The sequence below is a fragment of the Podarcis tiliguerta genome (genome assembly GCF_965153285.1).
Source record: "Podarcis tiliguerta genome assembly, chromosome: 11".
Taxonomy (NCBI): Eukaryota; Metazoa; Chordata; class Lepidosauria; order Squamata; family Lacertidae; genus Podarcis; species Podarcis tiliguerta.
The window spans coordinates 62,714,763-62,732,255 of NC_139544.1; the positions used below are offsets into that span (position 1 = coordinate 62,714,763).

Genomic DNA, 17,493 nt, shown 5'->3' on the forward strand with positions numbered 1-17,493 from the left:
TTTCTAGAGAACTCAGGAAATCCATCCTCAGAGCCACCCAAGCAGAACCTTCAAGGCCAAGGAGGGACATGCACACAGCTCTCCTCCAGCTCAGGGAAACAGCATCACACAGTCACTACAGATCAGCCCCTTTGAGCCGATAACACAGTGGTGCAGTTTCCACCTGACAAAAGTTTGGGTTTTCTAAATAAAATATGGGAAGAACTGAAAGCCACAGTCTGCTTTCCTTGAGGTGCTGAGGCAGCTTCAGCAAGCATATTGTTTATAGTTTCTACATTGTACATCACTTTAAAAATTTCTTTTCAAAATATGAAGCCATTTATAAATGTGTTAAACAAACAATCAACAATGACCCACACCATTCCACACATTTCATGCCCACATTCTGCCTTGGTAGCAAACACAGCACAGACAGACCCCCGCAACCTCTTGAGTTCTCCCTGCTGATTTGAGCTGGTGCTCAGTGTATGCAGCCACAAAAGAGGTCCCTGTCTGAACTTTTCCTCCAACCTGCATCATCAAACCACAAAGGCAAAAGTCCCCAGAATATATAAGACCACATCAAGAATTAGTTCACGGCCAGTTTTGTACTAATTTATTTCCCCACGTATTTCTGCAGTAGTCTTTTCAGAGTAACCTGTCAGTCTGAAGCATAACAGGGAACAAGCGTTTGTACAACATCCCCGCCTGGTCGCTTTGGAGGCCATTTCCCCTCACCACAAGCAGCCAGGCAAGTGGCAGCTGAAAAGCCTGGATGACATGCCATGCAGTCATATGCCCAGCCTAGAAGGATGGCTGGCCTACGCCCAGATCCAGCTACTGCCTCCAAACCACAACATACACCACAGAGACCAGGGCCCTGGCTCTCATGTTCCGCAGGTCAAAGCAACCCCATCCCAAGTGGAGCAAAACTGAACTTGCCAGACGCTTCTTCCCAACCTCAAACATGAATCTGCCTGCTCTCAACTCCCGAGTCATAACCTACAAGGAAGTAGCACATGATGCAAGTCTACACCAGAAACATAAAAGGAACCATTTTGTCACTAGCACTTGCAGGCTAAGTCCCGAGAGAAATATGAAAGAGTAGGGAGAAGAGTGCATCTGAGGAAAAGGAAGGAAGAAATGAAGATGAAGAAAGCACCTCCCTTAGTCCACAACAGCTAGAATAAGAGAGGCAAGACATTCTGCGAAGAGCCTGCCCTCACCGCCCCCTTCTGGAGGCACCCACCGTTCTGCGCCAGCTGCCAGACCAAGTTGTCCTCCTGGATGGCGTAGGAGGCGAAGTTGCTGCCTGCGTCAATGAAGGTGGGCAGGGAGCCGGTGGTGATGCCCTTGATGCGCTGCATGGTGGTGGTGGGAGGGTCGGCCCGGAAGCGGAAGAGGCGGGCATGCAGGGGCTGCAAACTGGCCAGCTGGTGCAGGAAGCCCAGCTTGTTCTCGTAAGGCCGCGGCTCCCGCCTGGAGGGGTCATACTGGGCAAACTCAAACTTGAGGGCGTCGATGATGACGAGCACGGCTTTGGGGAAGCGCCTTGGCAGCCAGCAGGAGCCGAGGGGGGCCCTGGCCCCTGGCAGGGAGGCGACCAGGGGGTCCGAGCAGCTGCTGCGGTTGGCCAGCTCCACACGCATGAGCAGGAAGCCGCTGGTGAAGAGTCCGATGGCCGAGAAGAAGAGGAAGCAGGTCCAGGCAAGGAAGAGCAGCACCGGTACTCTCTGCATCCTGCAGGGGGTGGGGGGAGAAAGGACCGGTGAGCAGAGGGTGCCCCTCACACCCCTTGGGTGCTCAAAGCCTACCAGTCTCACCGGTGTTTCCGTAGGAACAAGCAGTATGACCTGTGTAAGGCGTAATATAACACAAATCATCGCTTGGGTGAAACATGAGATAAACGATGCATTGCTCTACGCCAGCAATGTCCAACTGGTCAACTGGAGTTGAGAAAGTGATTGGCCGGTTGCTCACACAGCGCCTTGCACCTGGTGCTGTGTCCCATCCCCTCTGCTGGTGCTGCTATGAAAGCTTATTTTCCCTGCATTGGTGGCATAGTGGTGGTAGCTGTTAGGGCTGCCAACGGCCAAGGCAGGCCCCCCCAAACTCGGCCCTCCAGCTCTTTGGGGACCACAATTCCCATCATCCCTAGCTAACAGGACCAGTGGTCAGGGATGCTGGGAAATGTAGTCCCAATACATCTGGCGGGCCGAGTTTGGGGGTGCCTGGTTTAAGAGATTTCGTGGCAGCTGAGGGCGCCGGGCGGGCGAGGAACCGGGGCTCCCACCCTCGCTCCCTGGGCCGGCCGGGGTGACCTTGGGCTGCCCCTCCCAGCTGCCTCCGCCGGGCTGCGGGTGTCGCTGCCAGAGCAAAGCCCTCCCCGGCGAGACGACGCCCCCCCCCCCAGGAAGGCCAGGGCGGGAGAAACAGGGGATAAGGGCCCCCCCGGAATGCTGAGGGCCAGGTGCCTTTGGCCAAGGGACCCCGGCAGGCAGCCCTGGGCCCGAGGGGGGAGAGGCTGGGCCTGGGGGGTCACCCCTCTCCCCTCCCCCAGAACCGGGACCCACGGGAGGAGGGAGTGAGGGGACCCCCACCTGCCTGCTGAGGGGGGCAGACTCCGCCGCCGCCGCGCCCTTCCTCGGACTGGGCCCTCCTCTTCCTCTTCCTCGTCCGCCTGGCCCCCCGGAGGCCGGTTCGGGGCTGCGCCGGCCCCACCTGGCGGCCAGGTGCGCGTGGGAGGGCGGAGGGAGATCCAGGGCGGCCCTTCCGGGAAAGGGCGGAAGCGGAGGCCAGCGAGAGGCGGGCCAGAGCGGCAGGAGGGCGCCCCCAGGCGGGTAGACTGCTCCGTTGCCTGGAGGTGCCGCCAGGCTCCCAGCGCCCCCTCCTCGCTTTATGCTTCCCTTCAATGATTTTCTTCCTGAGTTTTCTTTCTCGTTTTTTAGCTCTTCCTCTTTCTACCGTGTTGCAGAAATTACGTGGGGGGGACACATCTTTAAAGTTAAATGTTCCAAATATTATGCCTGAATGTATCCTTTCAACTTGACAGCTCAGGGAAGTTACCTAGCTTTAAAAATCATATAAAATGAACTCCTTTCCCAGTTTCCTCCATGTATACACACCTCCTACCCCAGGAAGTTCCCAGAAGCGACAATTGCTGAGCTGATTGTCGGCCAAGGAAAGCCAACATGCAAAGGAAGTTCTATTGTACTTTGGGCGGTGGGACTTCAGAGGTGTTTGCCTCTGCTCATCTTATCCCTGGGTCTTGCCCTGACATGTCTGCCAAGGCGAAACTAGTGTAACCCCTGTCTACCCCTCCCCTTTGGTGACATGTCAGTGATGTAGCAATGATGCTGTCCGAACTGTATTCTGGGATATGGTGGGAAAGTTTTAAAAGTCTTTGTCCCCCCATCCTCAGGGCTCAAAATTCCTCTTTGAACCTGTTGCGCAATAAACGTTGGTCTACAGCTATTTGCTCCAGTTGGTGGCTTGGCTCCTTCCTTTATTCCGCAGCGACCCGCGGGCTCTGCCTGACCAGCTGGGGGACTGAGCAGCCTCACACCTAGATTTTGTTTTGATTGTTGTTAGCCGCCCTGAGCCCAGCTTTGGCTGGGGAGGGCGGGGTATAAATAAAATTTATTATTATTATTATTATTATTATTATTTTTCCACAACAACCTGTGTAAGCCCCCTTGAATCCCTGTCAGGGGGGAAAGGCAATAAATAAATAATGTAATAATAAGTAAACCACTTTGAGGTTAGTTAGTTTGTGCAACCAAGCAAAGTATAAATTTGATGAAATAAATGAATGGCAGCACTCCATCAATTGGGTCCACCTTATAGTGTGCTTGACTTAACCCCAAAGTCTCTGTATAAGAGCATTAGCGAGAGTCTGGCTGCTGGATGAGGCCAAAGGGGCCCCCAAGCCCAGCCTCCTGTTCTCAGAGCAGCCAACCTGACGCCTCTTCTGGGAGAACCACAAACGGGACTCAAGCACAAGAGCCATCTTCTAGCAAATGGCATTCAGAAGCATCGCTGCCTCCGACCATCCTGGCTGGTGGCCATCCATGGCCCTCTCCTCCTCCGAGAATTTTTCCAATCCTCTTTAAAGCCATCCAAGCTGATGGCCATCACAGCCTCCCTCCTGTGGCAGGGAGTTCCACAGGTAAATTCTGTGCTGCATGGAGGACTTTCTTTCATGCATCTTGTATCTTCCAACATCCCGCTCCCCTGAGTGACTCTTCCCCGGGCTCCACCAGAGGAAGACTTCTCCCTACCCAAGTTCTCCATCCCTTGACTAATTTCACATCCTTCTGCCATGTGGCCCCTGACTCACCCTGTGTGAGAGTTAAAAAACAGGCACACCTTTTTAAGCTCTCCCACATGGGAGGGCCCTCCAGCCTCTGCAGCATTTCCCTCGCCCTTTTCTGCACCTTTTGCAACTCTGCAGTATCTTCCCCCAGGTTGTTGCTGTGAGGATAAAAGAGGGAGACGTCTGTGGGCCACCTTGAGCAACCTGGGGGAAGGTGGGATACAGATGCAGTAATCAAATAACCAAACAGCAGCAGGTTTGTGTCATGTCGGTCCTCCTTTTTCATATCCCGGAAGCTGCTCTTTACCCAGGACCTGGGATCCCTCTGAGTGACCAGAGATCTTCTTCCTGCCACTTCTGCTTCCGCATTGGGCAGTTTCGGACAAGCACAAATGCAGCAGGGATGTTTGGCTCATCAAAAAAGATAAAGGGACCCCTGACCATTAGGTCCAGTCGTGGCCGACTCTGGGGTTGCGGCGCTCATTTCGCTTTATTAGCCGAGGGAGCCGGCATACAACTTCCGGGTCATGTGGCCAGCATGACTGAGCCGCTTCTGGCGAAGCAGAGCAGTGCACAGAAATGCCGTTTACCCTCCCGCCGGAGCGGTACCTATTTATCTACTTGCACTGGTGTGCTTTTGAACTGCTAGGTTGGCAGGAGCAGGGACCAAGCAATGGGAGCTCACCCTGTTGCGGGGATTCGAACCGCTGACCTTCTGATTGGCAAGCCCTAGGCTCTGTGGTTTAACCCACAGCGCCACTTGTGTCCCTTTTGCTCATTAAAGGTCCCACTTATTCTACCCATGTACTGAAACTGGGTTCAATAATAGAGCTTGCATTTAACTTTGTGGCCCAACTGATTTAGTGGCTGTTTGTGGTGTGGCGTTTTTAAACTTCCTAGTAGGATGGAAAGGTAGTGCAGGAGAGGGGCTCAGAAATACCAAAGTCAAGAAGACGTCCTAAGAACAGCAACAACAGGCAGCTCAGCACTCTGTGAAGTTACTGTGTCCCTGAGCCTCTCCCTTCACCTCCGGCTGAGCCAACAGGGTCTGAAGCCCGTTTCCCTTTTGTGATGGTGCATCAAGAGCCCCCAACACAAGCAGACTGAGCTTTGCCAGGACCTGGTCATGGTGCAATGAGAAGCTCCAGCTGCCATGTAGAGCTCGCCCTCGATGCTGCGCAGGAGAGGGCAGAACAAGGGCAAGAGGTGGGGGGGTGGTAGGACTGATTGCTGGGTTGTGTAGCACATTCCCCTCACAGATAAGGCCACAGCTGTCTGAACATCATGCCCTCTGTCTAACCTTTTGCAGTCTCAGTAGTCTGCGGTGCCCTGTCTGTAAGCTTTGTCTCTGAGACCTTTTATCTCCTTCGTCACACACTGTGCAAGGGGAAAATGACGCGGTGGAAACAGGTGCCAAAATAACTTTGTACCACTCCACGAGCTCGGGACTGGAAGATGTGTAAAGGTCACAGCCCCAAATGTATCTGCCTGGGTTTGCATATTGTGTCAATAAAAGGAGCCTCCACAGAGCTGGCCGGCAGCTTGCTTGCAGCTCACCTGGGCGCAGCTCACCTGCATTACTAACTCGTGCCTCACGTCCTTCACTTCAGGGAGACACATTCTGCTCCAGACCAAAGGGGCAGGCTGGCGAACAGTAACCAAGACCCTTTGTCCCGAAACCGCTAGGGTGGAGAGTGGACCTGCCCTCAGCCTCACGGCACCCCAACTCTTCCTGGGCACCAATGGGGCACGGACAGTTTCCTGCCAAATTCCTCGGCAGGTTATTTGCACCCTCCACAGGATTTGGGACTGATGAGCCGAGGGCCTTCATCCTCGTGTGGTTGAAAATCCCAGTCCGAGACAAGAGAGGTTCCCCCCAGAACAAGGGGAGACGGCTGTTTCCTGGCCATCTCCTTTTATTACATGATTAAATCCAAATTAGAAAATAATCCAAAGAGGGGAAGGACAAGAGTCCAAGGGCAGGGGGCGGGCTTCTCCGTTAGCTGGCGCTCGGCTGCTGCTCCTGCTCAGTGTACTCTATGCTTGGGGACGGAGGCGGAGGAGGGGCCTGGAGGGCGGGGGGAGCTGTGGCTTCTGCAGAGGCCGCTTTGGTGGGTTGGGGTTTGCTCAGGGAGCCATAGATTCCCATTGCCTGGAGAGAGAAAAGAGGGAGGGAGGGAGGGAGGGAGGGAGGGAGGGAGGGAGGGAGGGAGAGGTCAGAGCCCCTCAACACAGCACATGGCATGGATCACACAACACAGAAGTAGATGGAAGGATCTGCCCTCACTCTACCCAGCAACCCAGAGTGTGGGCTGTTTTGCATTCTGCAAGAGGACCTCCCCATACCAGCCCACCCCCCAAGGGGAAATGGAGCCTAGGAGTGGATGACCACACGCTGGTTATGCCGGGCGTCAGAACAGAAGCAGACTCAACTTGCAGGTCCAAAGTCAATTGTTGCTTTCCAGCACTGCAAGGCCCCTGCTCCACTAAACAGCTGGATCATAGGCAGAGTTTGGGCTCCTGAAGGGCACCAGCTTCAATAATAATAATAATAATAATAATAATAATAATAATAATAATGGTTTCCCCAGCCACTCTGGGTGGCTTCCAACAGAATATTAAAATACAATAACCTATTAAACATTAAAAACTTCCCTGAACAGGGCTGCTGTCAGATGTGTTCTAAAAGTCTGGTAGTTGTTCTTCCCTTTGACATCTAGTGGGAGGGCGTTCCACAGGTTGGCCGCCACCACCGAGAAGGCCCTCTGCCTGGTTCCCTGTAACTTGGCTTCTAGCAGGGAGAGAACCACCAGAAGGCGCTGGACCTCAGTGTCCAAGCTAAACGATGGGGGTGGAGACGCTCCTTCAGGTCTACTGGGCCGAGGCCGTTTGGGGCTTTCAAGGTCAGCACCAACACTTTGAATTGTGCTCAGAAATGTACTGGGAGCCAATGTAGGTCTTTCAAGACCAGTGTTATATGGTGTGAGAAGCACCCAGCTCTGATGGGATCAGGCTGCAAGATGCCTAATGAAGGCTCCTGACCCGAGGTGAGGCAGTCCTTCCACCAGATACTTCCTCTCTTCCTCCCTCCCCAACCCCTGACCAACAAGGAAACTGCTGAATTCTTGCAACCTTAGAAGGCTTAAGCGGCTATTGTTTCATCTGCACGCAAAGATCTTTTGCTCTTGCGATGTTTGACCCAAATCTCCTTCCTTACTGGACCTGCACCCCTGCAAGCTCCTGCCCTCCACTGGTGCCAGCAGATCCCAATCCACCCACCTGCCTCCTGGCACACCAAACTCACCTGGGCAACCATGCTGGACATGTCTCCTGTGCTGGATGGCAGAAGAATGGTGTTGGACTCTTTTGCCAGCTTGGAGAAGGCAGCCACATACTGCTCAGCCACAGACAGAGAAGCTGCACTGTTGCCGTTCTGGGAGGGAGAGAGGAGAGGAAGTGAGATGGTACAAAGACGCAGGAAAGAAAGACCAGGGGGAGGAGGAAGAGAGGGAGAGAAATGTCCCAGAATGGGGCTCTCCTCCTCCAGCTTGCTTGGTGTAGAATAGAATAGAATTTATTATTTATACCCCACCCATCTGGCGGCTTCCAACAAAGTATTAAAATACAACAGTCTATTAAACATTAAAAACTTCCCTAAACAGGGCTGCTTTCAGATGTCCTCTAAAAGTCTGGTAGTTATTTTTCTCTTTGACATCTGGTGGGAGAAGGCCCTCTGCCTGGTTCCCTGTAACTTGGCTTCTCGCAGGGAGGGAACCACCAGAAGGCCCTCGGCGCTGGACCTCAGTGTCCAGGCTGAACAATGGGGGTGGAGACGCTCCTTCAGGTATACAGGACCAAGGCCATATAGGGCTTTCAAGGTCAGCACCAACACTTTGAATTGTGCTCGGAAACGTACTGGGAGCCAATGTAGGTTTTTCAAGACCGGCCTTATATGGTCTCGGCGGCCGTTCCCAGTCACCAGTCTATCTACCACATTCTGGATTAATTGCAGTTTCTGGGTCACCTTCAAAGGGAGCCCCACGTAGAGCGCATTGCAGTAGTCCAAGCGAGAGATAACCAGAGCATGCACCACTCTGGCCAGACAGTCCGCGGACACGGAGAGTCTCATCCTGCGTTCCAGATGGCGCTGATAAACAGCTCCCCAGGATACAGAATTGACCTGCGCCTCCATGGACAGCTGTGAGTCCAAAATGACTCCCAGGCTGCACACCTGCTCCTTTAGGGGCACAGTTACTCCATTCAGGACCAGGGAGTCCTCCACACCCACCCGTCCCCTGTCCCCCAAGAATAGTACTTCTGGTGTGACAGAGGACACCATTTCTGAGGGATGAGGAAGGACCAAACCAAGTCCCTATCCGTTTGTCTTCCATCTCCTCTTGCCCAGACGAAAGACAACAAGGCAGGCCATTCTTAGGCTCAGAAGGGGCTTGGAACATCTCTTTCCTCCAAAGGAGCCCAGGGTGGTAACTTAGCCAGAGGTTGGCTGCAAGGCCTTAGGAGAGCCGCTCCAAGCTGATGCCAAGCGCATGCTGGGAAACTCCCTCCCAAGGGGTCTCCCCAGGCAGGTGCTTCCCTTGAGATGCCCCCCCCCCCTCACCTGCTGTGCCAGAGCAGCTGCCACGACTCGGATCGCTTCTGCTTTGGCCTGAGCCTTCACCAGAATGGCACTGGCTTCCCCTGGGAAAGGAAGAAAGGGGCTGTCAGACAGGCTCAGGGGAGCCCCAAAGAACATGAACCCGCCCTCCCCCCGGTAAAAAATGGGCTCAGCTCACAGCACAAGCAGTGCGGTGGCTTCCTTTCACCAGGAGCCCTTCCCCAATTACTCCAGACCCCCTTGGCCCCAGGTGCTTCCCCGGGTGTAGGAGCTAGGAAGGAAATGAGGCAACCTCCCCTATACACCTGGAAAGAAGCCCAAATTCCCAAGGAGTGGGTGATATCAAAGCAGAAATAGGACAAAGGGGCACCTCCTATGGGTCAGGGTTCTGCTGGACCATGGGGAACAATGTCATCTTTGGTGGGTCGGGATCTGGCATCCTTTGCACAAGCAGTATCCCCCAAAATCGCAGTCCCGTATTTCACAGCAGGTTTCTAGATCTCAAGGCAGATATCCTCCTTCAGGGATGAACTGTCATGCCTGCCCCACATGACAGCCCTCTACTCAGACTGAGACTCCCGGCTGCTTCCTGCTGCACATTTATCCTTTGCTCACGTTTCACCTCCTGCCCCTCACCCATTCCTCCCACAAGCACCAGCACTAGAGGCTCCAGGTTATGGGGCAGAGGAGGAGGGAGGCAGCCTCAGAGGTCTCCCTGCCCTTCTCTGCCTTTAACCAGGAGAGGTCTCCCGAGGTTACCGGAAGCCTGGTTGATCTGCTCCGCCTTCTCCGCCTCAGAGGCCAGGATCTGAGCTTGCTTCTTCCCCTCCGCCACGTTGATGGCCGACTCCCGGGTCCCTTCTGACTCCAGCACGGTTGCCCGCTTGCGTCTCTCAGCCTCCACCTGGAAGGGAAAGCGCTGCTTGGTGAGAGACCTGCCAACCTCCTGGCAGAAAAGCCGTGCGACCCCAAAGAGGAGCCCCAAGGCACACAGAAATCATCGCTCCCAGGATCGAGGGCTCCCACATCACAGGCAAAAACGTCCTGCGTTCCAGAGCCTGCGAGGACGGTACCCACGCCAGGGAGAGGGAAAAGAGGCTGAGGGGCATCGCCAGGACAGACTGCGGAGTCCTGTTTTTTCCAGTCCTCAGCCAGATCAGAGAAAGCAAGCTGGACCACGGACGGAGGAGGCAGAGGGAATGGCAGTCTGCCCCCAGCCCTGGCCACCCAGAGAGGCTTCCAAGGGCCGGCTGACCTGCATCTGCATGGACTCCTTGACGCGAGGGGGAACGTGGATGTCCTTGATCTCATAGCGCAGGCACCGGATGCCCCAGTAGTCTGAAGCCTGGTTGATGGCGTCCACAATGCTGGCGTTGAGGTTTTCACGCTCCTGAGTGGGGAAATGTGGGGTCAGCGAAGGAGACACAGCTTTGGGAACGGCAAAGGAAGCTGCCTGCTTTGCCCCAGGCCAGCCACCACCTGCTCTGACCGGCAGCCATGCCACTCTGGAGTCCTGGGCAGGGAAGGACGTTCCTCTCCACCCCTGACCCTTTTCAGATGCTGGTGGCTGAACCCAGGACCGGCTGCAGGCAAAGTATGAGCTCAACCATGGATTCTTTCCCAGGCCTGGCTGTTCTCCAGCCCTCGCTGCCTGGGCGCTCTCACCAGCCAGAGGACCTAGCGAAGCAAAGCCTGTGCCCCAGATTCCTCAAAACAGGCGACCACCCCCACTTCACCCAAGCTGTGCCACATGGGGCACCTGCAGCACACCTGAACCTCCTTGTATCATGCAGTATCCACACCCTGCAAGCTTTCTCTGCAGCTCCCCCAGAAACCCAGTCTGCCGCCCCTCCTGTTATACAGCCCTGGTCTGCCGCAGAGCTCTGGCCTGCCCACTTCTACCCCCCAGTGCCAGATACACACCCCAGACCTCAGTAGCCACCACACCTCCCTTCCCGTGGCTCACCCGAAAGACTTTATCGAGGGTGAGCTTGCCCAGCTCAGACCTCATGGTGGTCTGGGCAAGCTGGGTGACGGCATATTCAGGGTCCTCCACTCCGTAACTGGCCTAGAGGGAAAAAGGAGGAGGCAGAGAGGTGGAACAGGAAGGCAGCACTGGCTGCCTGACACTCCCAGGGCCAAGGACAAAGGGAAAGGCCTCACCCCCTCCTGGCCCCAGAAGACGACAGAAAGCTCAGCAGACACCCCCCCCCCTTCTTGGCCTCTCAGCTGCGCACCCCCAAACATGCACAAGGGTTACAAGAGCTGCCGAGATGGGGGTGGAATCCTCTGCTGTGTCCCAGAGGGGCTCCTGGCTTGATTAGGCCACGGTCAGTTTCCAGGAAGGTAGTACCTTGTAGGGGTCCATGACTCGCAAGTAGAGGACACCGTCAATCTGGAGAGTGACATTATCTGGAGGGAAACAAAGAACAATTTCATGAGAACAAGGCAGAGGGCCCACCGCCCACGATACAGAGAAGGCCCAACAGCAGGGGAACGAGGCAGCAAAAGACCTACGCTCAAGCAAGTGCAGGTACAAGCAAGAGCTTCCCCAACCAAATAGCGAAGGGCCTTCCAACACAGAGAACAGAAAGTCTAGGCCTCCCTTTGTTTGGAGAAGGATTAAGAACCAGGCAATTGCTCTACAGACACCTGGTCAATACTTTCTGAGGTAGACCGATTCAATTTGCAAAGGCCTTGGATGAACACAGACAGACAAAGCTCTGTCTTCACACATGTAACTATGCAAAGGAAAACTAAAGAACCCGGGTTATCCAGCACTGGCAAGGAGGTTTTGCTGGCCTAGACAGAGATGGACCACGCCACAAATTACCCACTCCAGGGCCGGCCCCCAACTCAGCCCGGCCCGGCCCTTCCACTCCTTGCCTCCCCAGCCAAATCTTCTCACCAAGGGTAACAGCCGACTGCTCTGGCACATTGATGACGATTTCCTTGAGGCTCTGCACGTAGCGGATGCGGTCGAGAAGCGGGATGAGGAAGTTCAGCCCCTGGCAAAAAGGGTGAGCAGAGGGGAAAGTATTTCTCCAGAACAATCACCTCTTTCTCCATGCAACTAGTTGTTCCAGATTGCTGAACTACCTGAAAGCTGAGCTTATGTTTTACACTGCTGTAAACCAGGGGAGTGCAGCCCCTGCGGCCCTCCAGTTCTTGCATGACTCAAGCTTCCCCCAGTCCCTGGGGCCAGGCTCCTATGCCTCCTGTCTTAAAACAGCCTCACTGTTTGCCAGTTTGGTTCCCAGGATTAATTTAAGGTGCTCACGCTAGAGTTTAAAGCCCTGAATGACTTAGGTGCCAAATACCTGAAAGGTTGCCTCCATCCCTACAAACCTTCTCAGGTGTTAAGTGCAGCAAAGGGAGTTCTCATGGTAGTTCCATCACCCTCAAAAGTGCAACGAATGGTGACCTGGGAACAGGCTTTCTCTGTGGCAGCCCCTCAGGTGTGAATTCCCTCCTCACAGTAGTGCATCTAGAATCTGTCGTACAGCTTTTTCCATATGCCAAAGAAACCTCTTTATGCTACCTTTTGACACATATAATTTTTTTGTGGGACTCACCTCTTCAGTTTTGTTTAGTCGATACTGTGCTGCTTTTGCTTGGAATTGTTTTAATTGCTTACTTTCCCAAAAGATATCCAGTTATTCACATGGTTGCAACTGATGAATCCCAAGCAAGTTTCCTGTTAAAATCCGCCCCTTTGGAGATGCTATTTCCAGGCTGAACTTCAGGGGGGTATTTTTGACAGGAAAATAACACTGAAGAGTGAACTTCTGTGCAAGACACTGTCCCTGGAACCTGCACTTGCTGCTATTTCTTTCTTTTTTTTAATGTCTGGGTAAAGGTAAAGGGACCCCTGACCATTAGGTCCAGTCGTGGCCGACTCTGGGGTTGCGGCGCTCATCTCACTTTATTGGCCGAGGGAGCCGGCGTACAGCTTCCGAGTCATGTGGCCAGCATGACTAAGCCGCTTCTGGCAAACCAGAGCAGCGCACGGAAACGCCGTTTATCTTCCTGCTGGAGCGGTACCTATTTATCTACTTGCACTTTGACGTGCTTTCGAATTGGCAGGAGCAGGGACTGAGCAATGGGAGCTCACCCCGTCGCGGGGATTCAAACCGCTGACCTTCTGATCGGCAAGTCCTAGGCTCTGTGGTTTAACCCACAGCACCACCCGCGTCCCTTTTAATGTCTGGGAGAAACCATCAAATGGTAAATATGTTAACTGTGTCGTCTAATCTAATGTCAGCATTTGTTTGTCTTTAAAGGTGCTACAGGACCCTTTACTTTAGCTAACAATGACCTCAGTCTCCACTACCAGCCCAACCTGCACTTTCTACTTTCATCCAATGCCAGGCAACACACTCTGATTCTCTCTTTTCCTTCCTTTCCCTCCTTCAGAAGAGGGGCCTCCATTTTGGCAGTCTTGTGAGGTTTCTTGGCCATTTCTCTACATAGGAAAGCCAAGGACACCCTAACTCTTAAAACCTGTTAGCTGGATTGCTGTTAAAACCCAGATGGCACCCCACTGGTTCCTTAAAAGTCACCCTTTGCAGATCCACCCCAAACCTTGATTGCTGAAAGCAGGACTCTTCCTTACTGGCTCCAGGATGCGATGGAACTTGCCCATCCGCTCCACCACCCAGGCTTCCTGCTGAGGCACAAAGAGGACCACCGTGTTCATAGGGAGGCTGGAGGACCATCTCTGCGGCACTCTGGCCAGCCACACTGCGGGCACCGGCCGCCTGCTGCTCTGCAAAGACATTGGGGGGGAAAGTCTGAGAGTGTGCAGAGAGAAGACTCCACCAGCTGTTGGGGGAAAACACCAGGGAGCACACAGAGGTATGTGAATGTGCCACCCCAAAGCTTCAGGCAAGTTTTGGCACGAGTTGCCCCATTTTAGGACCCACCTTATATTTTTAGGGTTGCTTCAAATTGCTTTCAATACTGTGCTTTAATGCTGCAACCCACCCTGGGACCTTAGGGTGAAGGGCGGGTAATATTCCTGCCTTTCTAGCCCACCTTTTTCTCCAAGGGGCTCAAGGTGGCATATACCTCGCCTCCCGTTTAATAACCACTTCAACCCTGTGTGGTAGGCTAGGCTGAGAGGAAGTGGCCGAGCCCCAAGGTCACCCCCAGAGGTCTTAATGGCCGAGTGAGGGCGATGGGAACCTTTGCCAGGCCACAGTCCGACACTAACCACTGCATCCCTAAACAAACAATAAAAAGCGTGTTTAGAAAAGCAACACGGCCCAGGAGCCTTCCCCTAAGACCTACCACCTTCTTAGCCCCCCGGGCCACTGCTCTATGCCTCCCTCAAGGAGAGCAAGGGGGCACCGAGTTGGGGGAGGGATAAGGAATCTCCACCTTTGTCCCCTCTGCCTGCCCCAGCCCACCCACCCCCGCCTGCGGCCTTTCCTAAACCTCTCTGCCAATGCCTCTCCTGTGTGCTTTTATTGGAGACCCTGAGGATCCTCCAGCCCAACTCCAGCGAATAGATCAGGCTTCCTCAACCTCGGCCCTCCAGATGTTTTGGGACTACAACTCCCATCATCCCTAGCTAACAGGATCAGTGGTCAGGGATGATGGGAATTGTAGTCTCAAAAACATCTGGGGGGCCAATGTTGAGGAAGCCTGGAATAGATGCATGGAGATCCCAGAGGCGAAGAATGTGTTTTCGAAACGGAGGCATAAAATGAAGGGAGTGAAACTCCAGCCCGCCCCCCCCCCCCGCGGCTGCAGGGGCCCCTCGATGGGGCGCAGGGTCTCTGCCCCGAGGAAGCAGCAGAAACAGCAGCAGCGAGGCCCCCTTTTCCCCGGGGGGTCCCCACCCCCTTCCTTCCCCCTCGCCCACCTCCCGGAGGAGCAGCCCCCGCGCGACCCCCCGCGCCGCCCGCAGCGCCAGCATCTCGCTCGCCCGCGCCGCCGCCTCGCTTGCTCTGCCCCGCTCTGCGCACGCGCCGCCGCCGCCGCCGGAAGCCGGTCCGGCCTCGAAAGCCTTCCGCCCGGCCGGGAAAGAGGGGCGGCCCACGCGCAGCACCGGCTCCCGTGCGACTCCGGCGGCGCCTGGCGGGGGACCTCGGCGCGGCCTCCTCTGGCTGGGCCCGCCGGGAGAGGCGTCTTGGCCGGGGAGGGAGAAACGGGAACTGCGCCGGCCTGAGCCGCCTCCGCCCGCAGTCCCTCGCTCTCGCCCCGCAGATGCGAACGGGAACCGGACGTTAAGGAGAAAGGGCCGGCCGCGCGGGAGCGAAGCCGTTCACCTGCGGAACTCCCTGCCACGGGAGGCCGGGCACTTTCATGGAGGAGGCGGGCGGTGGCTGGATGGTGGGGTCTCAGATCTGTTTCTTTCTTCTGTTTTGTATATGGAATAACTAACGCCGCCTTGCTTCTGCACAAATCGCTTGCTGGATTAATCCTGTGTTCTTTTCAAACAGGCACAGGCAAACTCGGCCCTCCAGATGTTTTGGGACTACAACTCCCATCATCCCTGACCACTGAGCCTGTTAGCTAGTGGTGATGGAAGTTGTAGTTCCAAAACATCTGGAGGGGCGAGTTTGCCTGTGCCTGTTTGAAAAGAAGGCTGGTTTCTGTCTTGGCTCTTGCAAATGAATCTGTCAAGAGCTTATGGTCCCAAACGCTGCTCTCTGCTCTTTGAAGTAGGTTAGACCAGGGGTAGGCAACCTAAGGCCCAGGGGCCGGATGTGGCCCAATCACCTTCTAAATCCGGCCCACAGATGGTCTGGGAATCAGTGTGTTTTTACATGAGTAGAATGTGTCCTTTTATTTAAAATGCATCTCTGGGTTATTTGTGGGGCATAGGAATTCATTCATCCCGCCCAAAAAATATAGTCCGCCCCCCAACAAGGTCTGAGGGACAGTGGACCGGCCCTCTGCTGAAAAACTTTGCTGACCCCTGGCCTAGACTATGCTTTGTTTCCTGTGAAAGCCCATTAATCAGCCCAACTGTCCGTATCAGCTTTGTTCTAGGCAAGGAATGTAAAAGAGAAAGGGCCTCTGTTAGACTAGGCATGCAGGAGTTTGTCTCCTGTGTCTCGAAGTCAGGCTGGTCTAATTACAGTCAGACCTCGGGTTGCAAACGCTGCGGGTTGTGCGTTTTCGGGTTACGGACCGTGCCAAACCCAGAAGTGCCAGAACGGGTTACTGCCGGGTTCCACGCTTTGCGCATGCGCAGAAGCACTGAATTGCATCACGCACATGCGCAGACGCAGGGCTGCGGGTTGCGAATGTGCCTCCCACATGGATCACGTTTGCGACCGGAGGTTCCACTGTACAGCCAGGGAGGGAGGAGGAAAGGGGGGGGGGCTTATAAAGAAAGGAAAACTTTTTCTCAGTGGGAAATTTCCATTCCTTTGTTTGGATGTGCTTGTCCTCTCTTTGCTCAGCTGAATAAAGGTGTGTTCATTGGATCTCCCTGTCTCTGTCTATTATTGATTCTCTGTCCAAGACAGCTCAGGTCCGAATAGGGGACCCAACAAGATCCCCAGGCCCCTCTTGACCCCCTCCCTCCTGCCTCGGCCCCCCTGCAGTGGGAGAAGACGACCTCTGGCCGACAAGTCCGACCCACTTGGCTCGACAGGCTCTGGAGGAACCGGCCCTTTCCATTCGGGTTCTGCAGATCCCTTTTTAAGTGCCCCCCCCTGATGTCCCCTGGTGTTTTACAAGGGGACATTATGCAATTATTTTTATCTACTTATAAACGAACCTATTGCTGCATCCTGTCACGGCTTAAAATTGGCCACTGTTTCTTTAATGCTTAAAAAGCTGGGTCAGCATGAGTCAGCGGCCTGCACCGGTTGTATATATAGAGTGAGAAATGTTAGTTTGTTGTTGGGTTGGTTGGTTGGTGAAAGCTGGTAGTGTTGAGGTGTGTATAGTTGGTCAGTCGCTTTTGCAGAAAGACTTTTAAGAATAAAAGCAGAAAGTACTCTGCAAATATATTCTTCTCGTGGACTCTTTTATGCCGACAAGGGTCCGAGGACCAGGCTGAGGCAATGAAGGGAGGTCAGAACCCTTTCTTTTTTTTGCAAACACTGACACATCCCTCTGCTGTACTGGGGGCTGTTCTAAGAAGCTCGTTGCACACAAGACCCACTGAAATTCGTGGACCGAACAAAAGTCACATCCGGCAATTAAATGAGGTCTGCTATGGAGCAAAACTTAAGCGGAACATCACCTGTTGTGTAACATAGTGTGGGTGGTTATTTTGAAACATGCTGCTTTGGTAGGATTTTGTCCTGAGGAGTGTTTGCTGGAAATAAAATTACAGAATAGTATAGTTGGAAGGGATCCCGGGGGTCATCTAGTCCAACCCCCTGCAGTGCAGGAATCACAACTAAGGCATCCCTGACAGATGGCCGTTCAACATCTCCTTAGAAACTCCCAAGGAAAGAAATCCCACCTTCCCTTAATGCTACGTCAAGGCCATTTGTAAACCAAATCTCCTTTTGTTCGTTTTTCTTAATTAGAAGACATCTGAAGGCAGCCCTGTATCGGGAAGTTTTTAACGTATGATGTTTTATCATGTTTTTCTATGTGTTGGAAGCTGCCC

At 54.1% G+C, this 17,493-nt stretch overlaps 2 protein-coding genes across 6 annotated transcripts in view; both read right to left on the bottom strand.

Moving 5' to 3' along the window:
• PIGO (phosphatidylinositol glycan anchor biosynthesis class O) overlaps nt 1-17,493 on the bottom strand; it is a 108,503-nt gene that overhangs the window by 13,015 nt on the left and 77,995 nt on the right. For 2 of the 4 annotated variants that reach the window (XM_083402728.1, XM_083402731.1), the window contains exons 1-2: nt 2,580-2,748; nt 1,229-1,719 (exon numbers count right to left, since the gene is read on the bottom strand). In XM_083402728.1, the coding sequence (XP_083258854.1) occupies nt 1,229-1,718 (490 nt within the window). In that variant the 5' untranslated portion in view covers nt 1,719; nt 2,580-2,748. Of the gene's footprint in view, nt 1-1,228; nt 1,720-2,579; nt 2,749-17,493 lie in introns of those variants that run through there. The other 2 variants (XM_083402729.1, XM_083402730.1) reach the window with 2 other exon arrangements.
• Nucleotides 6,193-14,890, bottom strand: STOML2 (stomatin like 2). 2 transcript variants are annotated; one of them, XM_083404579.1, is made up of 10 exons: nt 14,779-14,890; nt 13,525-13,677; nt 11,818-11,917; nt 11,263-11,321; nt 10,876-10,977; nt 10,165-10,299; nt 9,669-9,813; nt 8,913-8,992; nt 7,599-7,727; nt 6,193-6,446 (listed from the first exon to the last, which is right to left on the bottom strand). In XM_083404579.1, exons 1-10 carry the CDS (start codon nt 14,830-14,832, stop codon nt 6,294-6,296), a joined length of 1,110 nt encoding a protein of 369 aa, XP_083260705.1. In that variant the 5' UTR covers nt 14,833-14,890; the 3' UTR covers nt 6,193-6,293. The 2 variants fall into 2 exon arrangements, with proteins under 2 accessions (XP_083260705.1, XP_083260706.1); XM_083404580.1 differs by having other exon boundaries at nt 13,525-13,672; nt 14,779-14,799.